Below are 19,324 nucleotides of genomic sequence, written 5' to 3' on the forward strand. Positions count from 1 at the left end.
AATTTCAAATCTAAAAGTTTTTGATCGCGTTATGGAAACTGAAGGAAATTATAGACTTTTTTTTCTATCGGCACATATATCCACATTTTGAAAAGTCCTAATTGAAAAAATAAACAGAAATTTCTCTATATACATTGATTAACAAAAAGCAAAGTTGCTTTACTCCAATATGGACAAGTCCCTAGAAAATATAGCTATATTTTGAAAAGAATTCGTTCTTGAATATTTGGCCTATGTATTCATGACGCCATGTAATCATATCTCTGGTTCAAAACTAAAACGACACTTCTGCACTCACTTCTCATTCAAATAACATGAGAAGATAGTGCAGAAGTATCGTTTTAGTTTTGAACCAACGATATGTGGCAAAATTATGACAAAGAGTAATAGTTTTTTTTTTTTATGAAAGAAAAATGAGAAAAAATCAAAGTATATTTGCTAATTTAAAAAAAAAAACATTTTTAATGGTTTGCCATGGCAATGAATTTTAATTGCTACGGATTTCTAAGCTGATGTTCATAGCTTTTTTATTAAATTAAATATGATTTTTTTATATAAAATAAAGATTGCATTTCATTTTTTAATGAAAGCAAAGTTGTTAAAAACCCTAAAAATTCGAAGTTCCAATTTAAAAAATTTAAAGGTCTTAATAATTTAAAAAATATAAAATCAGAACAAAATCCATGCACACAATAAACAGTAAAATTATCAATTAAAATTTAAATGTATTAAATGAGTTAATGCAAACATTTACTTACCTCTTTATAAATAAATTTACATTTGGTTTTCTTGTTTTCCAAAGAAAATTTTTATTAAGAATGGGAATTATTGATATCACGATTTATGTTTGAAAAAATGAAGTTGCAAATAATTTTAAAAACTCTTAATTAAAGTTAAATTTTAATTTCAAAAATTAAACAAAACAAAAGGTAACAGAAAATTTATTTCTCAATTAAAAATGGTTAATATAAATGACGCAATTAAATGAGTTAAAAACTGGAATTTAACTGCAACGTTTTACGTTTGTCTCAGAAAAAATCTCTTGACAAAATGACCTAAGTAAATGTTAACAAGAGTCATCCCCTTGGATCCCTTAAAAGCTTACATCCGTTTTCCTAGAACGTCTAGATAATTGCTAGTTTCAGACAACTGAAGGGACATATAGATGGTACTGTAAATATATGACATTTTATAAAAGCACAAAAGAGCCCAGGGTCATAAAAATGATTAAGGCAATTTATAGAAGGAAAAGGTCATTTTCCCATGGTGTGAAAGGAGATGGGTATTTTTTGAGGAGTCAGATAACTGTGGGTCAACTCTGTGGGGGGTATGAAGGTTTTAACACCTTCATACCACCCACAGTCAAAAGATGCTTTCAAATATATCTTTAGTCTCAGTGTAGAATGCATTTTTCAGGATGCAAAACAGTGGTGCTTATTTTAGCTTTCTAAACACTTGTTAGGTTTTTTTTATGATGTGCTCCTCTTCTCTTTTCGTGTTTTTGTTTTAAATTTTTTTAATAAATTAAAAGTTGTAATATGTAGAAAAAAATTTGAACAAAACCGAAGCATTTTTCTTGGGGGGGGGGGGGGAATTTCTATTTCAATTTGAAAAATAGCTATCAAATTGGGGAAAAAAGTAATTTCTTTTTCTGAAATTCTCAATTCTGTTTTACTTTATTATAGCGAATGCCAAATTTTCAGAAGGGGAGGCTAAAGTTTTCGATTTGGAAAATAGCTTTAAAGTCCAAAATAAGAGTTAAATATAAATTTCACTCGACTTTATTCTAGCGAATGTCTGAAATTCAGAAGGGGTGAAGTATATTCTTCACCCCCTCACTTTAAGAAGAAAATAAAATTTTCTTTTTGAAAAATAGCTTCAAAGTTTTTTTTTTAAAAAAACAATTTTACTGGACTTTATTATTTCAAATGTCTAAATTTCTGAAGATACAAAAAATTTTTTTGCCTCCCTTGCTTTATATCAGAAGAAATTAAACTTTTCTATCCCCTTACTATAATTTAAGAGGAAAATGAAGTTTTTTATTTGGAAAATATCGTCGAAGTTATGAAACAAAAAAATTTTTTTCTTTTAAAATTTTCTACTTTACTTGATTTTATTCTATTAAGGGGCCCTCTGCCACTGGGTCTGACGCAATCAACTACATGCAGCTGTGGCCTTTCCCCTTCTCTGCAAAGCGTGTTTGTTCTTTTAAGAAAGAGAAATAATTTGTGAAAAGGTGTTTTACCGTTTTTTACCCTTCCCTTTATGTTATAGTAGGTACGCAATTACAAAAATGAAAATTTTCATCAACACTATCTTAACACAATTTCTTTCCTACATATATATAATTAGAGTACTTTATTTTGAAAAAAAAAAAAAAAAAAACATGATGTGGTCTCTTCATATGAGGCCCCCTTGACCATCGGGGCCCCGGGGCGGTGCCCCGGCTGCCCCAGCGTAGTTACGGCCCTGATACTCAGCATTACTTGGCATGAGGCTATTGCTCGCGACCAACATTTATCATTGTCGAATAATTTTATCCGGTAATAGTCTATCAAGGGGCCGTATATAGAAACAAGTTTTAAAAGAATTACTATAAACAAAATTAACACAAAAGATAAAATAACTTTAGAAATAGTAATTTGGTGTCACAGTTCAAGCATGCTACCATGTTTAGAGCTGTTCATTGAATTTATCTGACAATAAATTAAAAAAAAAATATTTAAAGTATGTGCTTAAAGTAAAGTTTTTTTTTTAATCAAATAAAGCTATAGGTTAGCAAATACCACGGTATTGTGTTATCTTTAAAATTAATTTAAAAAAAAAAAAACAGAATTATCTACAGTTTAATTTAAAACAATAACTAACGCTTTCCGTTTATTCTGCTCAAATAATCGGTAGAAAAACGTTCTAATGTCGACAGTGACCTCTCACGTGCTTCGAACGATCAGAATGTCAAATCTCATTGCTCTCAGTCAGATGGTTTAGGAGTCTATAACGAACTCGTGGACAAACATTCAATAATTTTGTAAACATAGATAAGCTTACAAAATGAATAAAATTAAAAGGAAAGTGTAAGGGGAAAAAAAGATTAGTTGATAAGTTGCTTTCAGCAGTTTAAATAAACCATATGGTTCCACATAATATGTGAAGGTGGTAATCAATGCTACACTTGCATTAGTACTTAAATTTTGGCAACTGTAGTATTCCTAGATTTATTTTTGCGAAGTTATATTAATAAGATGATCTAACAAGCTATGATATAAAAAGACCTTAATTAAAACCTCGTTTCCACAACTGATAGGACTAAACTACAGACAGTGGCGTATCTAGGGTATGGCAAGTATGGCGAATGCCATGGGCGCATTATTTCAAAAAGGCGCAAAATCAATCAACATCAACAATTATTTTTTTAATTAAAAATTTTACTAATTTTTTTTCTTCAAGTTATGGCAGAATTAAAAAAAGCATCCAACATTTAACCTTTCCTCGAGGGCTCGAAAAGAAGACATCGAGGTCTTTCGAGGAACTCTTTTTATAACTGGGGGAGTGAAATATGAAAGGGAACCGCTAATAATAAAAACAAAGTAGGGACGAGCGTTAAACAATTTTAACCTCCCACTGTTTTTCATTTTTTTAATAACTTCGTTTGAAAACTCATAGACCACTTCAGTTAGGGATAATAGGAGGGCCAAGGTTTCCAGCGCATTTACATAACTCGAAAAGCGCGGGAAATCTAAGTTGTTAAGTTGTTATATTGGATTCAACATTAAAAAAAAAAATGGGGGAAATAAGAAAAAAAAAAACATTCCACATACTTGATATAACATTCAACTTGACGTCTGTGTAATAACAATTCATACACGTTTCTGCATTCATTCACTAGACACTTTTTCTTTCATTATACTTTCAAGTTGAGCAACAGAGGATTCGAAATAAATAAAAAAAAACTTTATATTCATGAATACATTCAAGATAAATACTAAAATAAATCAGTAATTAAAAGTAGCTTTTTCTTTCCTACTATAACCAAATTTTAATTATAATATCGTAATTTAAAGAATAATGCAGAGTTTTTAATAATTATAACTATAACTCTCTTTACTAACTTTTTGATACTTTCCAATAAAAATATTTTTAATTTCAGAGAATTTCCTAAATATTTAACATTTAATGTCGATCAAAATCCTTTGACAAAAAGACTTTTAGCCCCATATTTAATTTTATAACCGTCGTTGAACAGCCGACCTAATTCCGTAGCCTTGTAATTTTGAACCCAATCCAGAAGACAAGGGATCTCCTATATCGAGAAATGGGAGAAATTTGCCTTCGTGGAGCTAACCCGCATTTGCGTTACATGGAGAGGAAGACCACGAGAATCTCCCACGGTTAGCCTGACGGGAAGGGAACTCTAACCCATGATCCGTCTACAACTGAGGATATTTCCATGATATTTCACGTCAGCACTGTGGTCGGTGCAAGCCGGGTGCGGAATTCGTATCAACTGCGATTCGAACTCGGTTCGCCTCATTGCAAGGCGAACGCTCTATCCCCTGAGCCATCGCGGCTCCCATATTTAAATTAAAAGGAATTTAAACTTATTTTTTTCTAAAATGTAGCTTCTTATTGCTTCACGATACGTCAAAGCTGTTATAGAAAGAATTTAAGTTATCGCTGATAAAATGAAAAGACAAAATGTAAGCTCATTATTTATTATAGAAAATTACAGGGAATTTATTTTTTTTATTTTTTTAGTGCATTATTAATTTCATTTTTTCTACTAAAAACGAAAAATAAAGCACAAACTTAACGTGAAATTTTTTGAGGAAAACGAAAAAAAATTTTTTTTTCCAGGTATAAACGATGATAAAATAAACAGTTTAATAATGTTCATTCAGAAGGGTTATTCACGAGTAAGAGTTATAAATATTGAAGTTCCCAATATTATAAACAAGCAAGACATTATAAGACTTTATTGAAACTGTAACTCAGAGTCAAACTATAATATTGCACAAGGGAAAAAAAAAAAAACACTAAAATAGCCACAAAAAATCATGGTTACATATAAAAGTAAAATAATTAACTTAATAACATAATTTAGATTACAAAAGTATGGAATATGTACTAGCATTAAGAATGTATATTGTAGAATTGTATTGAATGTGTATTGTAGTACTATGTATGATGTTATAGCTCTTGAGTAGCAAATATATAGATATAAGTCAATGCCTTTTTCCTCGGCAATACATAGCGTATTTGTTTAAAATCGTGTCCTTTTTTATAATAAGATGATAAAAACAGAAAACAAATCCTAAAAATAATATTTATTGATTTCGTTTATCTAAAATAGTTTACTTAGACAGTCAATTAAATTTAAAATAATTTATTTGGAAAAAATGCTTTTCTACTTAGATTATTTGATATTATTTATGTATAATTGAAAATGCTATACGTTAAATATAAATTATAATAATATAAGCTGAATCTTTAAATTTAAAATATTTATCTATATGAAAAAATTAGTAGTACAACAGACTAATAAAATGAAAGGCGAACGAAAGAAACTTTGGAAGTTCAAAAGTTGGTGACAAACGTAAAGAAATTTTTCTCCCCTTATCTTAAGAAAAGTGAGACCTCCAGTTAAAAGAACGATTTTCGGGGGAGGAAATGAATGGAGCCCCTTCAGGCAGAAAAACCAGATGGCCAGATGGTGATGACCAGAGGACAGAGAGATGTGAAAACCATGGGGTGTCCCAGTCTTGCTTAGACTAATTATTCTGTAGTGAAATGCTTGTAAATCTTAAATTTTATCAGGGGTTAAAATCTCTTTGAAAAACGTTTTCGGAATTTGCTGAATGGATTTCAAGTAGAGCCCCTTCTATAAATTAGCGTAAATTCTTCCTCAACAGGAGATTTTTACCACCCATGGTGGGAATCACCGCCAATAAAGTGTGAAATACTAAAAATAGGAGGTTCCTCTGATGACTCGCTCTACAAATAATTTAAACAAATGGAACGATTTAATAATGAATACTTTCCACTATTTTGAAAAATAAAGGGCAGGCGTTATAAGTAGTTAGGTGCTCATACAAAAAATTCTGCTCGTTTTAGTTAATGTTTCAAGATTTAAGCCAAGAAAATCAAATATTTAAAGTCTTTAGATTTTTATAATCTATTTTGATGCAGCTTCTGGACTTTTATAGTTGGTTCATAGATTTAAGAAAACAACGTGTACTACAAGGATTTTCTTTGATTGTAAGTAATCATTTCCTAAATATTTAAATTAATGCATTATACTTAAATTATTAATACCGTTATATGCGTTCGTTATATTTTCTAGAAATGATGTCGATATGCAGGGATGTAAGATTTCTCCGAAATATTTTATTAAGTGGTAGAGAGTTAAAAACTAAACCTTGCAAAATTTTAGATGATATTGGTAAAATTTGAAATTCTTACCACAAGGTAACTGGAGTAAAATTGTATTTCATGGAAAATTTCGAATTATACATACGTAGTGGCGGAAAATATAATTTTAAATCAGATTTACATAAACCAAGAATAAAACATCAAAACATAAATTTTGCTACCACTAGAAAGAAGTTCCCCATTAAGTTGCAAGTTAGCATCTCTGTATGTGTAGATCGAGTGGGACATTTGCTCCTTTTAATGCTATAAATTAGAATTTATAATATTTTTTAGTTTTTATTGTTACTGTTTTATGACAGTACATTTAATATGCACATAGATTTTTTGTATTAATAATTATATATTGTATAATTAAATACTCGTTAATGCATTATAATTATAAATAATATGTAATAAAAAAAGCAATGAATGTTAAAATTTCTAATGTTAGTGGGAATATATTTTCTTAATTTTCCTGAAAAATAATTGCGATAAGTAAATAATTTTGTGTTTATTACGTAACATTCATTACGTTCAGCAAATAGTTTCCAACAACCGATAAATGTTTCTCTTTCTATTCATAAATAGATAGATTTTGAGTTTAAATACTTGTTTTTTTTCCTTCTTTTCTTTGAAGGGTTATATTAAGGAACAATGCTTTAAGTGTAAGTTTCAATAATCCTTTTACTTACAAATTGATTTTTTTTAATTCATAAAGACATGTTTGTTTTGTACTTTTAAATTACATTTATTTAATATTTATCAACCTTTCTTCGAGTTATGGAACACGCTTCCATAGCATCTCGGGTGCAAAATTTTGTCATCTTTCTTTCCCCTATATCTTTTATTTTATTTCAGATTACAATTTTCTTCCCTTTTCAAAAAAAAAAAGAAAAGAAAAATTAGATTAAATAATTACTTTTTTTTAAATTTTATAAGTCTTTTACAATACATATCACTTACATTATGTTTATATCACTACATATTATATTACTTGAAAAAAAATCAATAAAGTAACAATCACAATAATTATTTTTCATTAAATAATTATCCTTATTTTAAGAATATAAAAAAAACAATAAGCATTTTAAATATTAAAAAATTAGACCTTGTTAAATAATGAAGTATACGCATTCTCATAATGTATTTTCATAAAGATACAAAAAAAGCCCTCTTTTCCTCAAATATTCCAATCACTTATATTTCTCTTCTTCCTAAAAAGCAAATTTTAAAGCTAATTAATTTTGATTATTTTTTTAAAAAAAGTTTTTTTCCCTGTTATACAGGTTGGTCTAAATTCATGTTGTTTGAATATGGAGTTAGGATTCCTGAGAAATAGAATTGAAAAAAAGTCGGATATTTAAAATTTGATTTCTATTTTGACTATAAATTTGACTATTTGACTATAAATTTGACTATTTGATCAATTTCGCTAAAATGTAGTATTTTTTAAAACAATGTAAAAAATGTACATCTAACAATTGAATTTTTTTACGACTATTATAAATAAAATAATAAATATTTACGAAAAGATATTTTTTAACAAAGGACCTTTATAGTGTATTTTATGGGAAAATTTTTTTAAAATTCGATTGAAAAGCTCTCGAGTTACTTCTCATATTGTGACTACCCCCAATACTTAGGGGTACAGAAATCCAAATCAGTCAAAAAAATGGTATGTTTATTCAGAGAAAGTACGTTTTAGTGTCTGATTTCGTAACTTGAAATATTGTCCCTGCACTTATTAATTAGCATATTTTAAGTCACCTCCTTGAACCATTGACATGAGAAGAACGTGAAGATCTGATTATTATATCAAAAGTTATCAGGGTAGTCCGTTTATTTATTTATTTTTTTGCGCACCGAACGTCTACAAATTTGTGATTCAAATCTGTTTAATTTTTTTCTGCTTTTTCTCTAATTTGTTCCATTCTGATGCAAAGAAAATTTTTCATAATTTGATTTTTTTTTTTGGTCTATTTCTTAACTTTTTGCCTTTTTTTTTCACTGTTAAAAAATCAATTATTTCTAGATATTCTTAAACTAAGACGTCAACTTCCTCTAATTTATTTCTCATTAAAGAATGTATTATTGTCGCTATTTTGTCTAGAGTTCTGTATTAATTACTATATGTATATTTTTTCTTATTATCGGTTATGTGGGGGGTGGAGTTATTCGGCCATTATATTAAGACCATCGGTTTTTTGTAAATAAAAAGCTAACGAAGTTATAAAATTTGATTGTAGCTATTTTATTTGTAATTGTCATAACAAATCGTAATTATTTACACTGTGATCTTTAATGAATTTGTTATATCTCGATGATTTTATTGTTTTGGTATTAGCAAAGCATGATTATTTCTAAAAACAATTAATTTTATTCAGTTTAAATTTTGAAAATAATGGGTAATCATCTGGTTATGTTATAGTTCTTCTTTAATTCAGAGACATTTGTTGTGCGTGCATATTTTTGTTACCTAATTGTATTTGTTGCTTAATTAAACAAATTGTTAGAATTGTTATTGACAGTTGAAGAAACGCAAGAGAATCTTCTTTAAAAATGATAAAGCAGACTTTTTTTTTATTTCTAACTAATGCTGATTTCGAACACACTTGAATGCATTATAATTAAAAAGAGATAATTTTATTGTTGTAGTTAATTTTTATTTATTTATTAATCTATTAAAAAAATTGCGTTGCAATCTTTTTGGAAAATTTTATAAACGTTGTTGAACAGCCGATCCAATTGTTTGAGTTTGCGACTGCTGATGTCCAACTTCGTAGCCTTGTAATTTTGAACCCGATTCAGAAGACAAGAGAACGCCTGTATCGAGCATTTTGGAGAAATTTGCTTTCGCAGACCACTTTTTTGATTGAACTAATCCGCATTTGCGTTACATGGAGAGGAGGATCACGAAAGCCTCCCGCGGTTAGTCTGACGGCAAGGGTAACCAATGATCCGTCAACGAGGATATTTTACGTCAGCACCGTGGTAGGTGCAAGCCGGATACGGAAATCGTGTCGAGCAGTCATCGCTGGGAATCGAACCCGGCTCACCTCGTTGGAAGGTGAATGCTCTATCCCCTGAGTCACCGCGGCTCTTTTTGCAACATTGCCAAAAGGCTTAAATACTTCAAACAACGCTTTTATTTCGCATCGCATAAAAAAAGAGATTATAAATATTTTAGGAAGGGCGCCAGTGCGAGATTTGCCATAGGCGCTTCCTTCCATAGATACGCCTCTGACTACAGAAGACTATATGGGTCATTCTCACGAAAACTGTCATTTTTCAGTTCATAAAATCCCAAAAAAGTTAAGTTAATAAAAAGCTCTGGAACTTTTTATATTAATAGAAATATGTAATGGCATTATAAAGAAAGTATATATCCTATAAATTATACTTGATATTGAAATTAATTAATTTTTTAAATAATTAATTTATAATAATTAATTAATTAATTTGATAAATAAATTAATTAATTTAATAAATTTATTTATTAATTTTTTATTTTATTTTTCAAATTAATTATTTTCACTATTTAAAAAGTGAGGGAATGACACTAATAGTGAGGGAATGATATTTAATACATGTTTTTATCTAAGTTACATCTACCTAAAGTTTGAAAATGATAACATACTAAGTATATCTAATATTTATAATAATTTAGTCTTATATATTTAATAGTTTTTACAGGTTTGGGAAATAAAATTGGCTGGCACGATTGAACAAAAAAAAAAATTTGATAATATACTCATCTTGAATCATTCCCTCACTTTTTACACTAGTGAGGGAATGACGAATTCAATAAAATTTAAAAATAACAGTTAGGCCTAATTAATTTCTGAAGTCAATCACATACAATTATATTCATACAAGAAAGCAACATATAATTATCCACTTTCTCGATGAAGTTGTATTTTATTTTACTCTAAAAAATGACACGAGGGAATGATAAATGTAAAAAATTTTACCTGGTTTGATTCATTCAAATTTATTCCACAGCAAAGCTTCTTTAAGTTGAAGATGGAAACATACTGCAATTTTGTTCTATGATGCCAGTTGTTAACTTCTGAAGTTTTTATTAAAATATTTTTATTCTAAGAAGATTGCAGGTGATAAGAACATTGTTGTGAGGGAATGACGCGAAACACTGGGGACAAAGTTTAAAATAGTGCTGTGTTAATATTTTTATCAGAAATTAAATATAAAATTGATTTTCTGAATTCTATATTTCAGTATTCTGAAATAAAAAACACGAATTTGTAAAAAAAAAAATTTTATTACAGAAACAATTTTTTTCTTTTTTTAAATCAGCAGTGGGGACAAGTGAGGGAATGACATATTGGTATATTTTAATTACCTAAAATAAATAAAAATTTATAATTTTATTTTTATTCTTTTGTTAGCTTGCATTCCGAAGGACACTTTCCCCGAATTTTTTTTTTCGTAAGCTGTAAAACAAACATAAAATATACTGGGGACATGAAAATGACTGTTTTTGTGAGAATGACCCATATGTTAAATTTAGACACCTAAATACTTTTTCTTAAATTTATGTGGCTCTAATCGTTATCAGCAACAGATTTAGCATGTTATTTGGTTAATGTATTTTAAAAATTCTAATGCTGTTGCATATTTTTTTTTTAAATGTAATTTTAGATATTTATAAAATTAAAGGTGAAGACTTTTAATCAGGGTTCCCACTCAATTTGTGAAAAAAAAAATTCCCCGACTTTTCCTAGTAAATTTCAATGAAAATTGAGACCAAATTTTCATTAGAAAACTTTGATTCTTTTATTTGTTTTGTGAAATATTAGACTTTCCGTGTAAAAAAAATATTAAATGAGCATGAGAACATTTTAGTTTGACTAAAATGTGAAATTTTTAAAAAAATAATTGTAATAGACAAAAGAATTATTTAACTCGAATCTCAGTGACTGAAAATTTTTAGGGCGGTTATTTTCCAGATATGTTATAGGAATATTCCAGGTTTTTCTCAAAAAATTTCAACTTTTAGAGCTAAAATAAAATTCCCCGACACCAGGTCAGGGAATTTTAATAATGAATTTTAGAATTAGACTATTAACACATTGCTGACCGGCCATGAGTTAACTCATGTTTTCATGGCCAAGCGTTGGTGACCGGTCACGAGTCATAGCAATCATCTCATGGTGACTATTATAAAAAGAGGGCGTAATTTTCCTTACTTATCAAGTTTTAATTTAATTCTCTACCAATTTATTATAACTTTACGAAACCCGATATATTTGCAAAATTTGAGGGGTAACATTACATGTAGGTGATTGTTATACTTTTTATCACACAAAAAAGAAATATTAAGAGTTGAATAATAAATAAAAAAATTTAAACTTTATTTATATTGTTTTACTTTCACAGAAAAGTTGCCGGCCAGCAATGTGTTAATCAACATAATTTGATCAGTAAATTCATTTTCTAAATGATTTTACATTAGTACAAAGCAGGGCTCGTAATTTTTAAAAAAAGAAAAAAAGGAGAATTTTTTTTATTTATTCAAATACACTGTAAAAACTTTAATTTATGATTTTAAAGAATATACGTCTGTATAGGTTTTTCTGAGAGGATTGTGAATATTAGGCATAATTTGTGAAAATTAAAAAATCAACATAAATATGGATTTATCGTTTCTTACGAGACACAAAAATAAAATTTTAAGAAAAAAAGTAATTTGTGAAATTATTCTATTTTTCCTAAAATTGAATTTGTTAAGGTACCGTTAAATGGTAGTAAATTTGGCTTGGAGAGACCCCTGTACTTTAACTATTAAAACAAAACTTCATTTAGCAAACCATAATTTTAATTTAAAATTGTGATTTATCTTTTTTCCCCCTCTTGATTTTTAAAATGACAAAATGAATGTAACAGATTGTGTTGATAAATGTAGTCATTCATCAAAAAAGATAAGTTAAAAATTTTTTTTTTTGTAAAATCTATGTACTCATTGGAATATTTTTTCACAAAATTTCTTTATAGAAAATCAGATTATGTCAAAGATACTGTAAACATATTAAGAGAAAAAAATACTAGTTAATAACCCTACTGCTTCAAATAGACTTGGAAAGGTAAGAATGACACTATACCAGGAAAAAAATACCTGAATTCATCAGCCTTTTTCTTTTTTCGGCATATTAGGGTAATTTCTTTTTAATATAACCTCAAGCTTCAAAAATATACATTTTCCACCAATAAAATATAATGTAGATTTTAATTCTATTCCTTTTCATTCAAAAGGTAGAATTTTAATTTACATTATTCACATTAATTTTTGAAAAAAATTCATTGGAATTTAACACACACCAAGAAAGTAATTTCGTTAACTAAAATTAATTAATGCAGCAATTTATTTAAAATAAATTTTAAAGTCAAGGAAAGAAAATAATTCAAAACACTGTTTTACTTTAACTTTAAAATATATATTTAAAAAAATTAGTTGATTTAAATCAACAAATCCTGGTACAAAGATGCTTTGAGTGGTCACCATTTTTTAAAAGACGAAATTCCCTGTATTTTTCCAGTTTGTAAAGAAAAAATCAAAATTCCCTGCATTTTCCCTGTTATTTTAGGTGATTTTTAAATTTCCTGTATTTTCCAGGTTTTCCCTTTGGAGTGGCAACCCCAATAAAGGTCTATGTTTTTCTACTGAATTTTTTTCAAGTTGTTATTTTATGTTTAATTCTTGTACACATTTTATAATAAGCATTCTAACCACAGTAAAATCTCTTAATAAGTATTCTTAAAAATGACCTATCGACTTAGCTGGGATTATAAATTGTAAACGTACTTCATTTTCTTAAATTTTATATCTTTGGAAGAAAAAAAAATAACAATAGAAAACTAGAAAAATTTAGTTACAAAATATAAAAACAAAAAAGTGAAATCATTTTTATTTATTGATTTAAATACAGTTTATTTTGTTGGTTTGGAAGCTAATTGCTGAGCCTTTAAAACTTTGGCAACTATTTTCTGTTCTTCAATAAGGAAAGCTCGAATAATTCTAAAAAGAAAAAAACAAATTAGTTACCATCATTTTTACCTTGCATACAGTGAAACTTCTGAACAATTGTATCTTGCAGGACTGTGCATAGCGTGGCCAAAGTTAAAAAGTGGTCTACACTTAGAATTATCAACTATTGAGAGGTTCAAATTTTTTTTATAATGCCACGAATGGTAGATTTAATCCATTAAAAGTGAATTAGCAAATAGCGGGAAAAAGAATGTTTCATAAATTTTTACCTGACTCGGTTGTTGTATGGACTTGGAACTATAAAATTAAAGGTGGAATGTTTAGACATCTCACAAATCAGTTAGAATTTGTCACAATTTACTGGAATCGGAGATGGAATCGGAGGATTGAAACATACATCGAAAACATTGAAACACTCCACACACAGGAATCGATACACATACACTATTTATTTTCTCAAGCTCAATGAATAATTAATTAGGATGCGCAAAGCGCCATCTGTGGATTGTAGAATTAAACAAAAAGGCCGATCCAACAAAGATCACTTTTTATCTTTAAGACTTAATACTTTAATGCAGCAGTTTCAAATTTCTGCCTTAAAGTTGTGAAGGGGTGATTTACTCTCCTCACACACTTTATATCAATACATTCAACTAAGGAGGGAGGGAAGTTCAGACCACTTTTTTTTTGTTGCTCACTGCTAGTTTTTTTTATTCTTTATTTTTTTGCAACAAAATGTAAAATAATTAAATAAAAATTAGATTTGAGCAAAATTGAGTACATAAAAGCTTGAGGCTCCGTGGTACCCAGTTGGAACTCATTGTTCTAATTTATGGAATTTTTGCTTGCTATAACTATAAGTATTTTGATTATTCATTTTTTCTTCTGTCATCTACATCAGTGTATAGAGTTTGAAAGATGAAAAAAATTAAATAGGTTGATAAATATTGGTAAGATACACAAGTTACTAACTTCAAGCATAGGTAAGTGATCTTCCTTAAAATGAAAACTGACTTATGATATACCACATAAGAACACTGTAACAAGATTTATGCAGACCACATGTGAAAAATAAAGGCTATTCATAGTAGGGAGGAATTAAAACTTAAAAAATCATATTCATTATTGTTTTCTGTTAAAATGTTCAACTGTGTGTTTCTTTTAAATAGTTCTGTTAAATCTAAAAATTTCAAATTTGTTCAATTCTACATTGCTCTGCATCTTTAATTAGGTTTTGCTCTCAAAACATTAGGATTATGTCTAAATACATAAACTAAAGGGGAAAAAACTTAAATTTTATTGCTAAATTACATTATAAATAATATCATTCACTGAAATAAAACCAAAGCCTGTATTATTCAAATCTTACTCACCTACTCCTTACACACTTGCCACATCTTGATCCTCCATAAGTTCGAGTTACTGTCTTGTGTCTTTTAGACAAGGCTGAGAGTTCTCTAGGTCTAGCATGAGTGATCTAAAGTGAATTAGACAACATTACTATGTATGATATACACGAATGAACAAACATTGTTTGCAGAAAATTTGTTACCAATCATAGAAATAGAACATTTTTCGGCACTACTCATATATATATAAAAAAAGAATCATAACTACCAAACAATTAATATAAGGTAATGCTGCATGCATATCACTCTTCTTCTTAGATCGTAACTTCAAGTATGTAATTTGAATATAGCATATTTTTTTGTGATAAAACATGTTAAAGCAAATCAATTCAACACTCTATGCATAATTGTATATTATAAAATGAGTAGCACAAGAAAGCAACATTTAAGTGTAGAAGAATTGAGTTGATTCTTATAACAACATTTATTATATACAGTCGAACCCGTTTATAACGAGCTCGGATTTACCGAGGGAAACGAGAATATTTGGTTGGATCAGTGTTAAGTCTATGGAACAGAAGTCGCTTTTAACGAGGCAAAACCCGGTTTTAGCGAGCAATATTTTTCTGTCTTGCAACATTTTTTCTTATTTTTCTAGTCTTTCTGTCTCACCATTTTTCAAAATGGTAAGAAATGTGCGAGAAATCGAAGGAAAAAAAACGCGAACTGAAACTTAATTGCCCTTATCGCTCTAATCTAAAGCTTTATCGGTTGACGAAAAAGTAAAAATTTTACCGGAGTTGGATAACGGTGTTAAAATTATCGAAATCCGCAAAAGGTATGAATTGCCTTCATCTACTGTTTCCACACTGCTAAAAAACAAAGGCAAGTTAATGGATGCATACAACCAAAATAAAACAGACAGTAAACGACTGAAGAAGTGTTCGAAAGAGGATTTGGACAAAGCGTTATTGAAATAGATGAAGGTGCAACGTAGTGCTAATTTACCTGTGAGTGGACCTATTCTAAAAGTGCAAGCAGAAAAATTTGCTGAACAATTTGGATATTCTGAGTTCGTTTGGGGGGGGGGGGGTAGTTGTCATTAAATTAAGAAAAGCATTTAATTAAAATAATTAATGTAATTAAAGTAAGTAAGTATTAATTAAATGTTAAGTAAACTTAATCATTTGACCTCTCTCTTCTGGTTGCACGCCTGCCTTAAGGACCCGTTTATTAAGAGCACTCGGATTTAACGAGTACATGTTACGGTCCCTTTGTGCTCGTTATTAACGAGTTCAACTGTATTAGTATAGAAATATTTGAGAAATATTAGATATACAAAGAACAAGTTACTTAGAAATAACTAATTATGTTACTTCAGAAAACTGAAAAATGTAAATCTGGTATGAATAAACATGTTGAACCAACAATTAAACATCAAATCCATGTGGTAACAAAAGGGTAAAACTAGTGACAAGAGTCAATAAATGATTTACAATTCTTACAATTTCAACTTAAATCCGAGAATTCGAAATTTGGTGCAAAAATGCCCTAAAAAATACAATTATAATTGCTTTTTTCATTTGGCACAGATCGGAACAGGCTTGGGACCTCTGATATCAAAAATAAATATCAGAAGTTAAATAATTAAAATTTATAAATTACAATTTCGAATTTGTACAGTGGTTTTTTTTCAAATTTTAAAATATCAGGTTCTATTTGGAAAAAGATTTTTAAAAAAATACTCAAAACCTACAATTTTATTTATATTTCATGCTTTGAGTCATTAAACTATTCCAGTCATTATGTATCTCAGTTTTTAACACTTCTCGCTTTACAGATAATTGAGCGACTCAGAAAAATACATACCCCACGAAGCTTCAAGTGACAATCACCACATCTAGGTATTTTACCAGGTTTACCAGGATATAAATACACCAGTCTACCACCAGGAGTCTTAGAGCTGTGGAATATAAAATAACCTTAATGCTAAATTTACAAGTTAATTTAATTTAATAAAAAGTATGAATACTTTGAGGTAACAAGAATTTTAACATTTAAAAACTCTCTCACTTTAATAAAATTAGTCAGAACCAAGTGAATAAACTTGAAATAATTTTTTATACATGTCAAACTTATTAATTTTATGTTAGTAATAAAATTGAATATTACTCTAGCACAATATTATTAAAGTGACAATTGAGTAGTTTTAAATGACTGATTCACTGATTTTCACTGCTTTTAAGAATGGAAGAAAAATTTCATTGCAGTTCAAAAAATTAAACTCAACTTCTCCTAATCTAATGAATTGACCACTTTTTTTTCACCTTTCATGAAAAATACTGAGCTACATATATTACAATACAGTATCATCAAAAAATTATTATAAAAAAAAACACACACCAAGAAAACGAAAATCAAATTTAATTTAAAATCAGATAGTACAGTCTCTTAACCCTTTCGCGCCGACTGTCACATATACGTGCCAGCAAGAAACGCGCTCACTTCCCGGCCGACACACCCGCGTGTCAGAGCGTTTTCACGTTCAACCCTGGCCGTCACATATTTGTGCCAGCGTTTCGGAATGATTTAAAAAATAAAATTTCTTCCATAAGATGACTATAGGGTTTCAGATTTAGGGAGAAGGAATGTTTTATGACAGCTCTTTAAATTCGCATGTAGTATTTGTTTACAGTAAGCGGGGGAGGTTTTTTTTCTTCACTACTTTCGATTTAGTTTTTAGTGGATAGTTAGATCTTGTAGATCCCCGTTTTAAAATTTTTCATACGAAAAAAGAACTTTAAGTCATATATTTAGTTTTCAGATATGTAATGTTAAATATTATTAAATGATAAGTACATAATGAAAATAAAATGTGTAAAACATACATTTAAACAAGAAATAACTTAAGTAAATAAAGTATCCATAGAAATATATATAAAGCATATATCACTTAAATACTCTACAGAACAATATTAAACAATGCGTTGGCATTTCGGTAATTTCATGGAAATAGGCTTAACAGCAAAAAACCCTCCGGCCCTGGAGAGACACACGCGAGAAAGATTGCCGGCCTCAGCGGTAAGCGCGCTTTCGCACTTCCTGTCGCAAAAGGGTTAAGGAGGTGTGATGCAAGATTATAACGGAGTCAAACTGCATTTTCCAACAAAATATAGTGAGATATTAATCACATTTATGGGTCATAAGAACCTGGAGAAGAATTCTGTATTATAATATGGAGCAGAATAATGGCAAAGTCTTGGCAACTTTCAAGCAGTAGGCAGCGAAGGGAGGGGGGCCCAACTTCTTAATGCTTTTGGGAAGACTTCCGTATCATGATCTGTGGCAGAATAATCGCCAGTTTGGCAATTTTCAGGCAGTGACCCGTAAAAACCACACACACAGATCGGGACCAACTCCTAGCCACCACCCCCAAAAATGTTTTTTATAAATTTGCCAGTGCAAAATCTATTTGGTACCATGGCATTGTAGTTAGTACAACTGGTCACAATACTTAAATATCCCTATGTTTTTATTGGCGAATGAAAGAATATTTCCCTATTGTGATCTATTGCAGATTTTAAACCTGCAAAATTAGAAACAAAAGAACATGCAAATGTTTATCAATATCCGGGCTTGGCCACCTTTGGAGTCCCTTTTGTGCCGTTTTGATTCTTTAGTTCCAAGATTTGGCTGTTATTCTGCCACAAATCATAATACGGAAATCTCCTGGCGAGGACATTTGGCCCAACTGATCAGGATTCCAAAATATCTCTAGTACACTTTAGAAAAGTAAACATTTTTTATTTGCTTGTAAATTTATATAAGTGTTTTTTTTCTAAAGCACAGCAGTATTAAACATTTGGAGTATTTGAATGTTACTTCATGTCCAAATAAGACATTAAAAGTACACTTGCATCTATTAATGAAATTCAACACAAAATTTGAATTAAAAAACTTCTAATGAATATTTTTCGCAACGTTGGAAACGTCTCATTTGGTTTTGTAATCTTATTCAACGTCATACAAAATTAAGAAATATAAGCAAAAACTAAATCAAAATGACATAACTCACATTTTCACTCGATTAGACTGTGTATTGTAACACAAACGTCTACGGTATGTTAATCGTTGAACCATTATTCCCTAGAAAAAAAATTTACCAGATTAAGAGAAAATCACTAAGAAAATCAATAATTAAGCCTATTCTATAATTATAATACAAAATGCTACCTAATTAGTCCCGCGGCTCTTAAAATTTTGATTACAAGAAATTTCTCGCATCCAACACGTGTAAATAACACTTTTTGTATTCATTCAATACCTTAATGCCATTATAAATATAATTCTAGTTTTATAAAGTTGTAATTTTACTAAAAGTTTACTGTTTAAAATCGTGAATCTGATTGGTGCGAAAGTCACCACATTTGCATTTAATTGATGATTGCTTTAAATAGGCTTATTATCGAAAATTAAAAATAATTTAAATTCTCAATATGATATACAACTAGAGTTTACTCTAATAAAAGTACTTCATTTTAAATCTAAATTAATTAACAAGTAT

General features: G+C 29.1%; 1 protein-coding gene across 1 annotated transcript; it reads right to left on the minus strand.

Annotated features, from left to right (window-relative positions):
• Window positions 1–13,305: 13,305 nt before the first annotated feature.
• LOC107447007 (large ribosomal subunit protein eL34) lies at window positions 13,306–19,135 on the minus strand. Its single transcript, XM_043038957.3, has 5 exons — window positions 18,994–19,135; window positions 18,836–18,906; window positions 16,630–16,723; window positions 14,785–14,888; window positions 13,306–13,441 (listed from the first exon to the last, which is right to left on the minus strand). The coding sequence occupies exons 2-5, from the start codon at window positions 18,898–18,900 to the stop codon at window positions 13,354–13,356; spliced, it is 351 nt and encodes a 116-aa protein (XP_042894891.1). The 5' UTR covers window positions 18,901–18,906; window positions 18,994–19,135; the 3' UTR covers window positions 13,306–13,353.
• Window positions 19,136–19,324: the final 189 nt, after the last annotated feature.

Source organism: Parasteatoda tepidariorum, chromosome 3, assembly GCF_982258835.1.
Source record: "Parasteatoda tepidariorum strain Cologne lab strain chromosome 3, Ptep-v5.0, whole genome shotgun sequence".
NCBI lineage: Eukaryota > Metazoa > Arthropoda > Arachnida > Araneae > Theridiidae > Parasteatoda > Parasteatoda tepidariorum.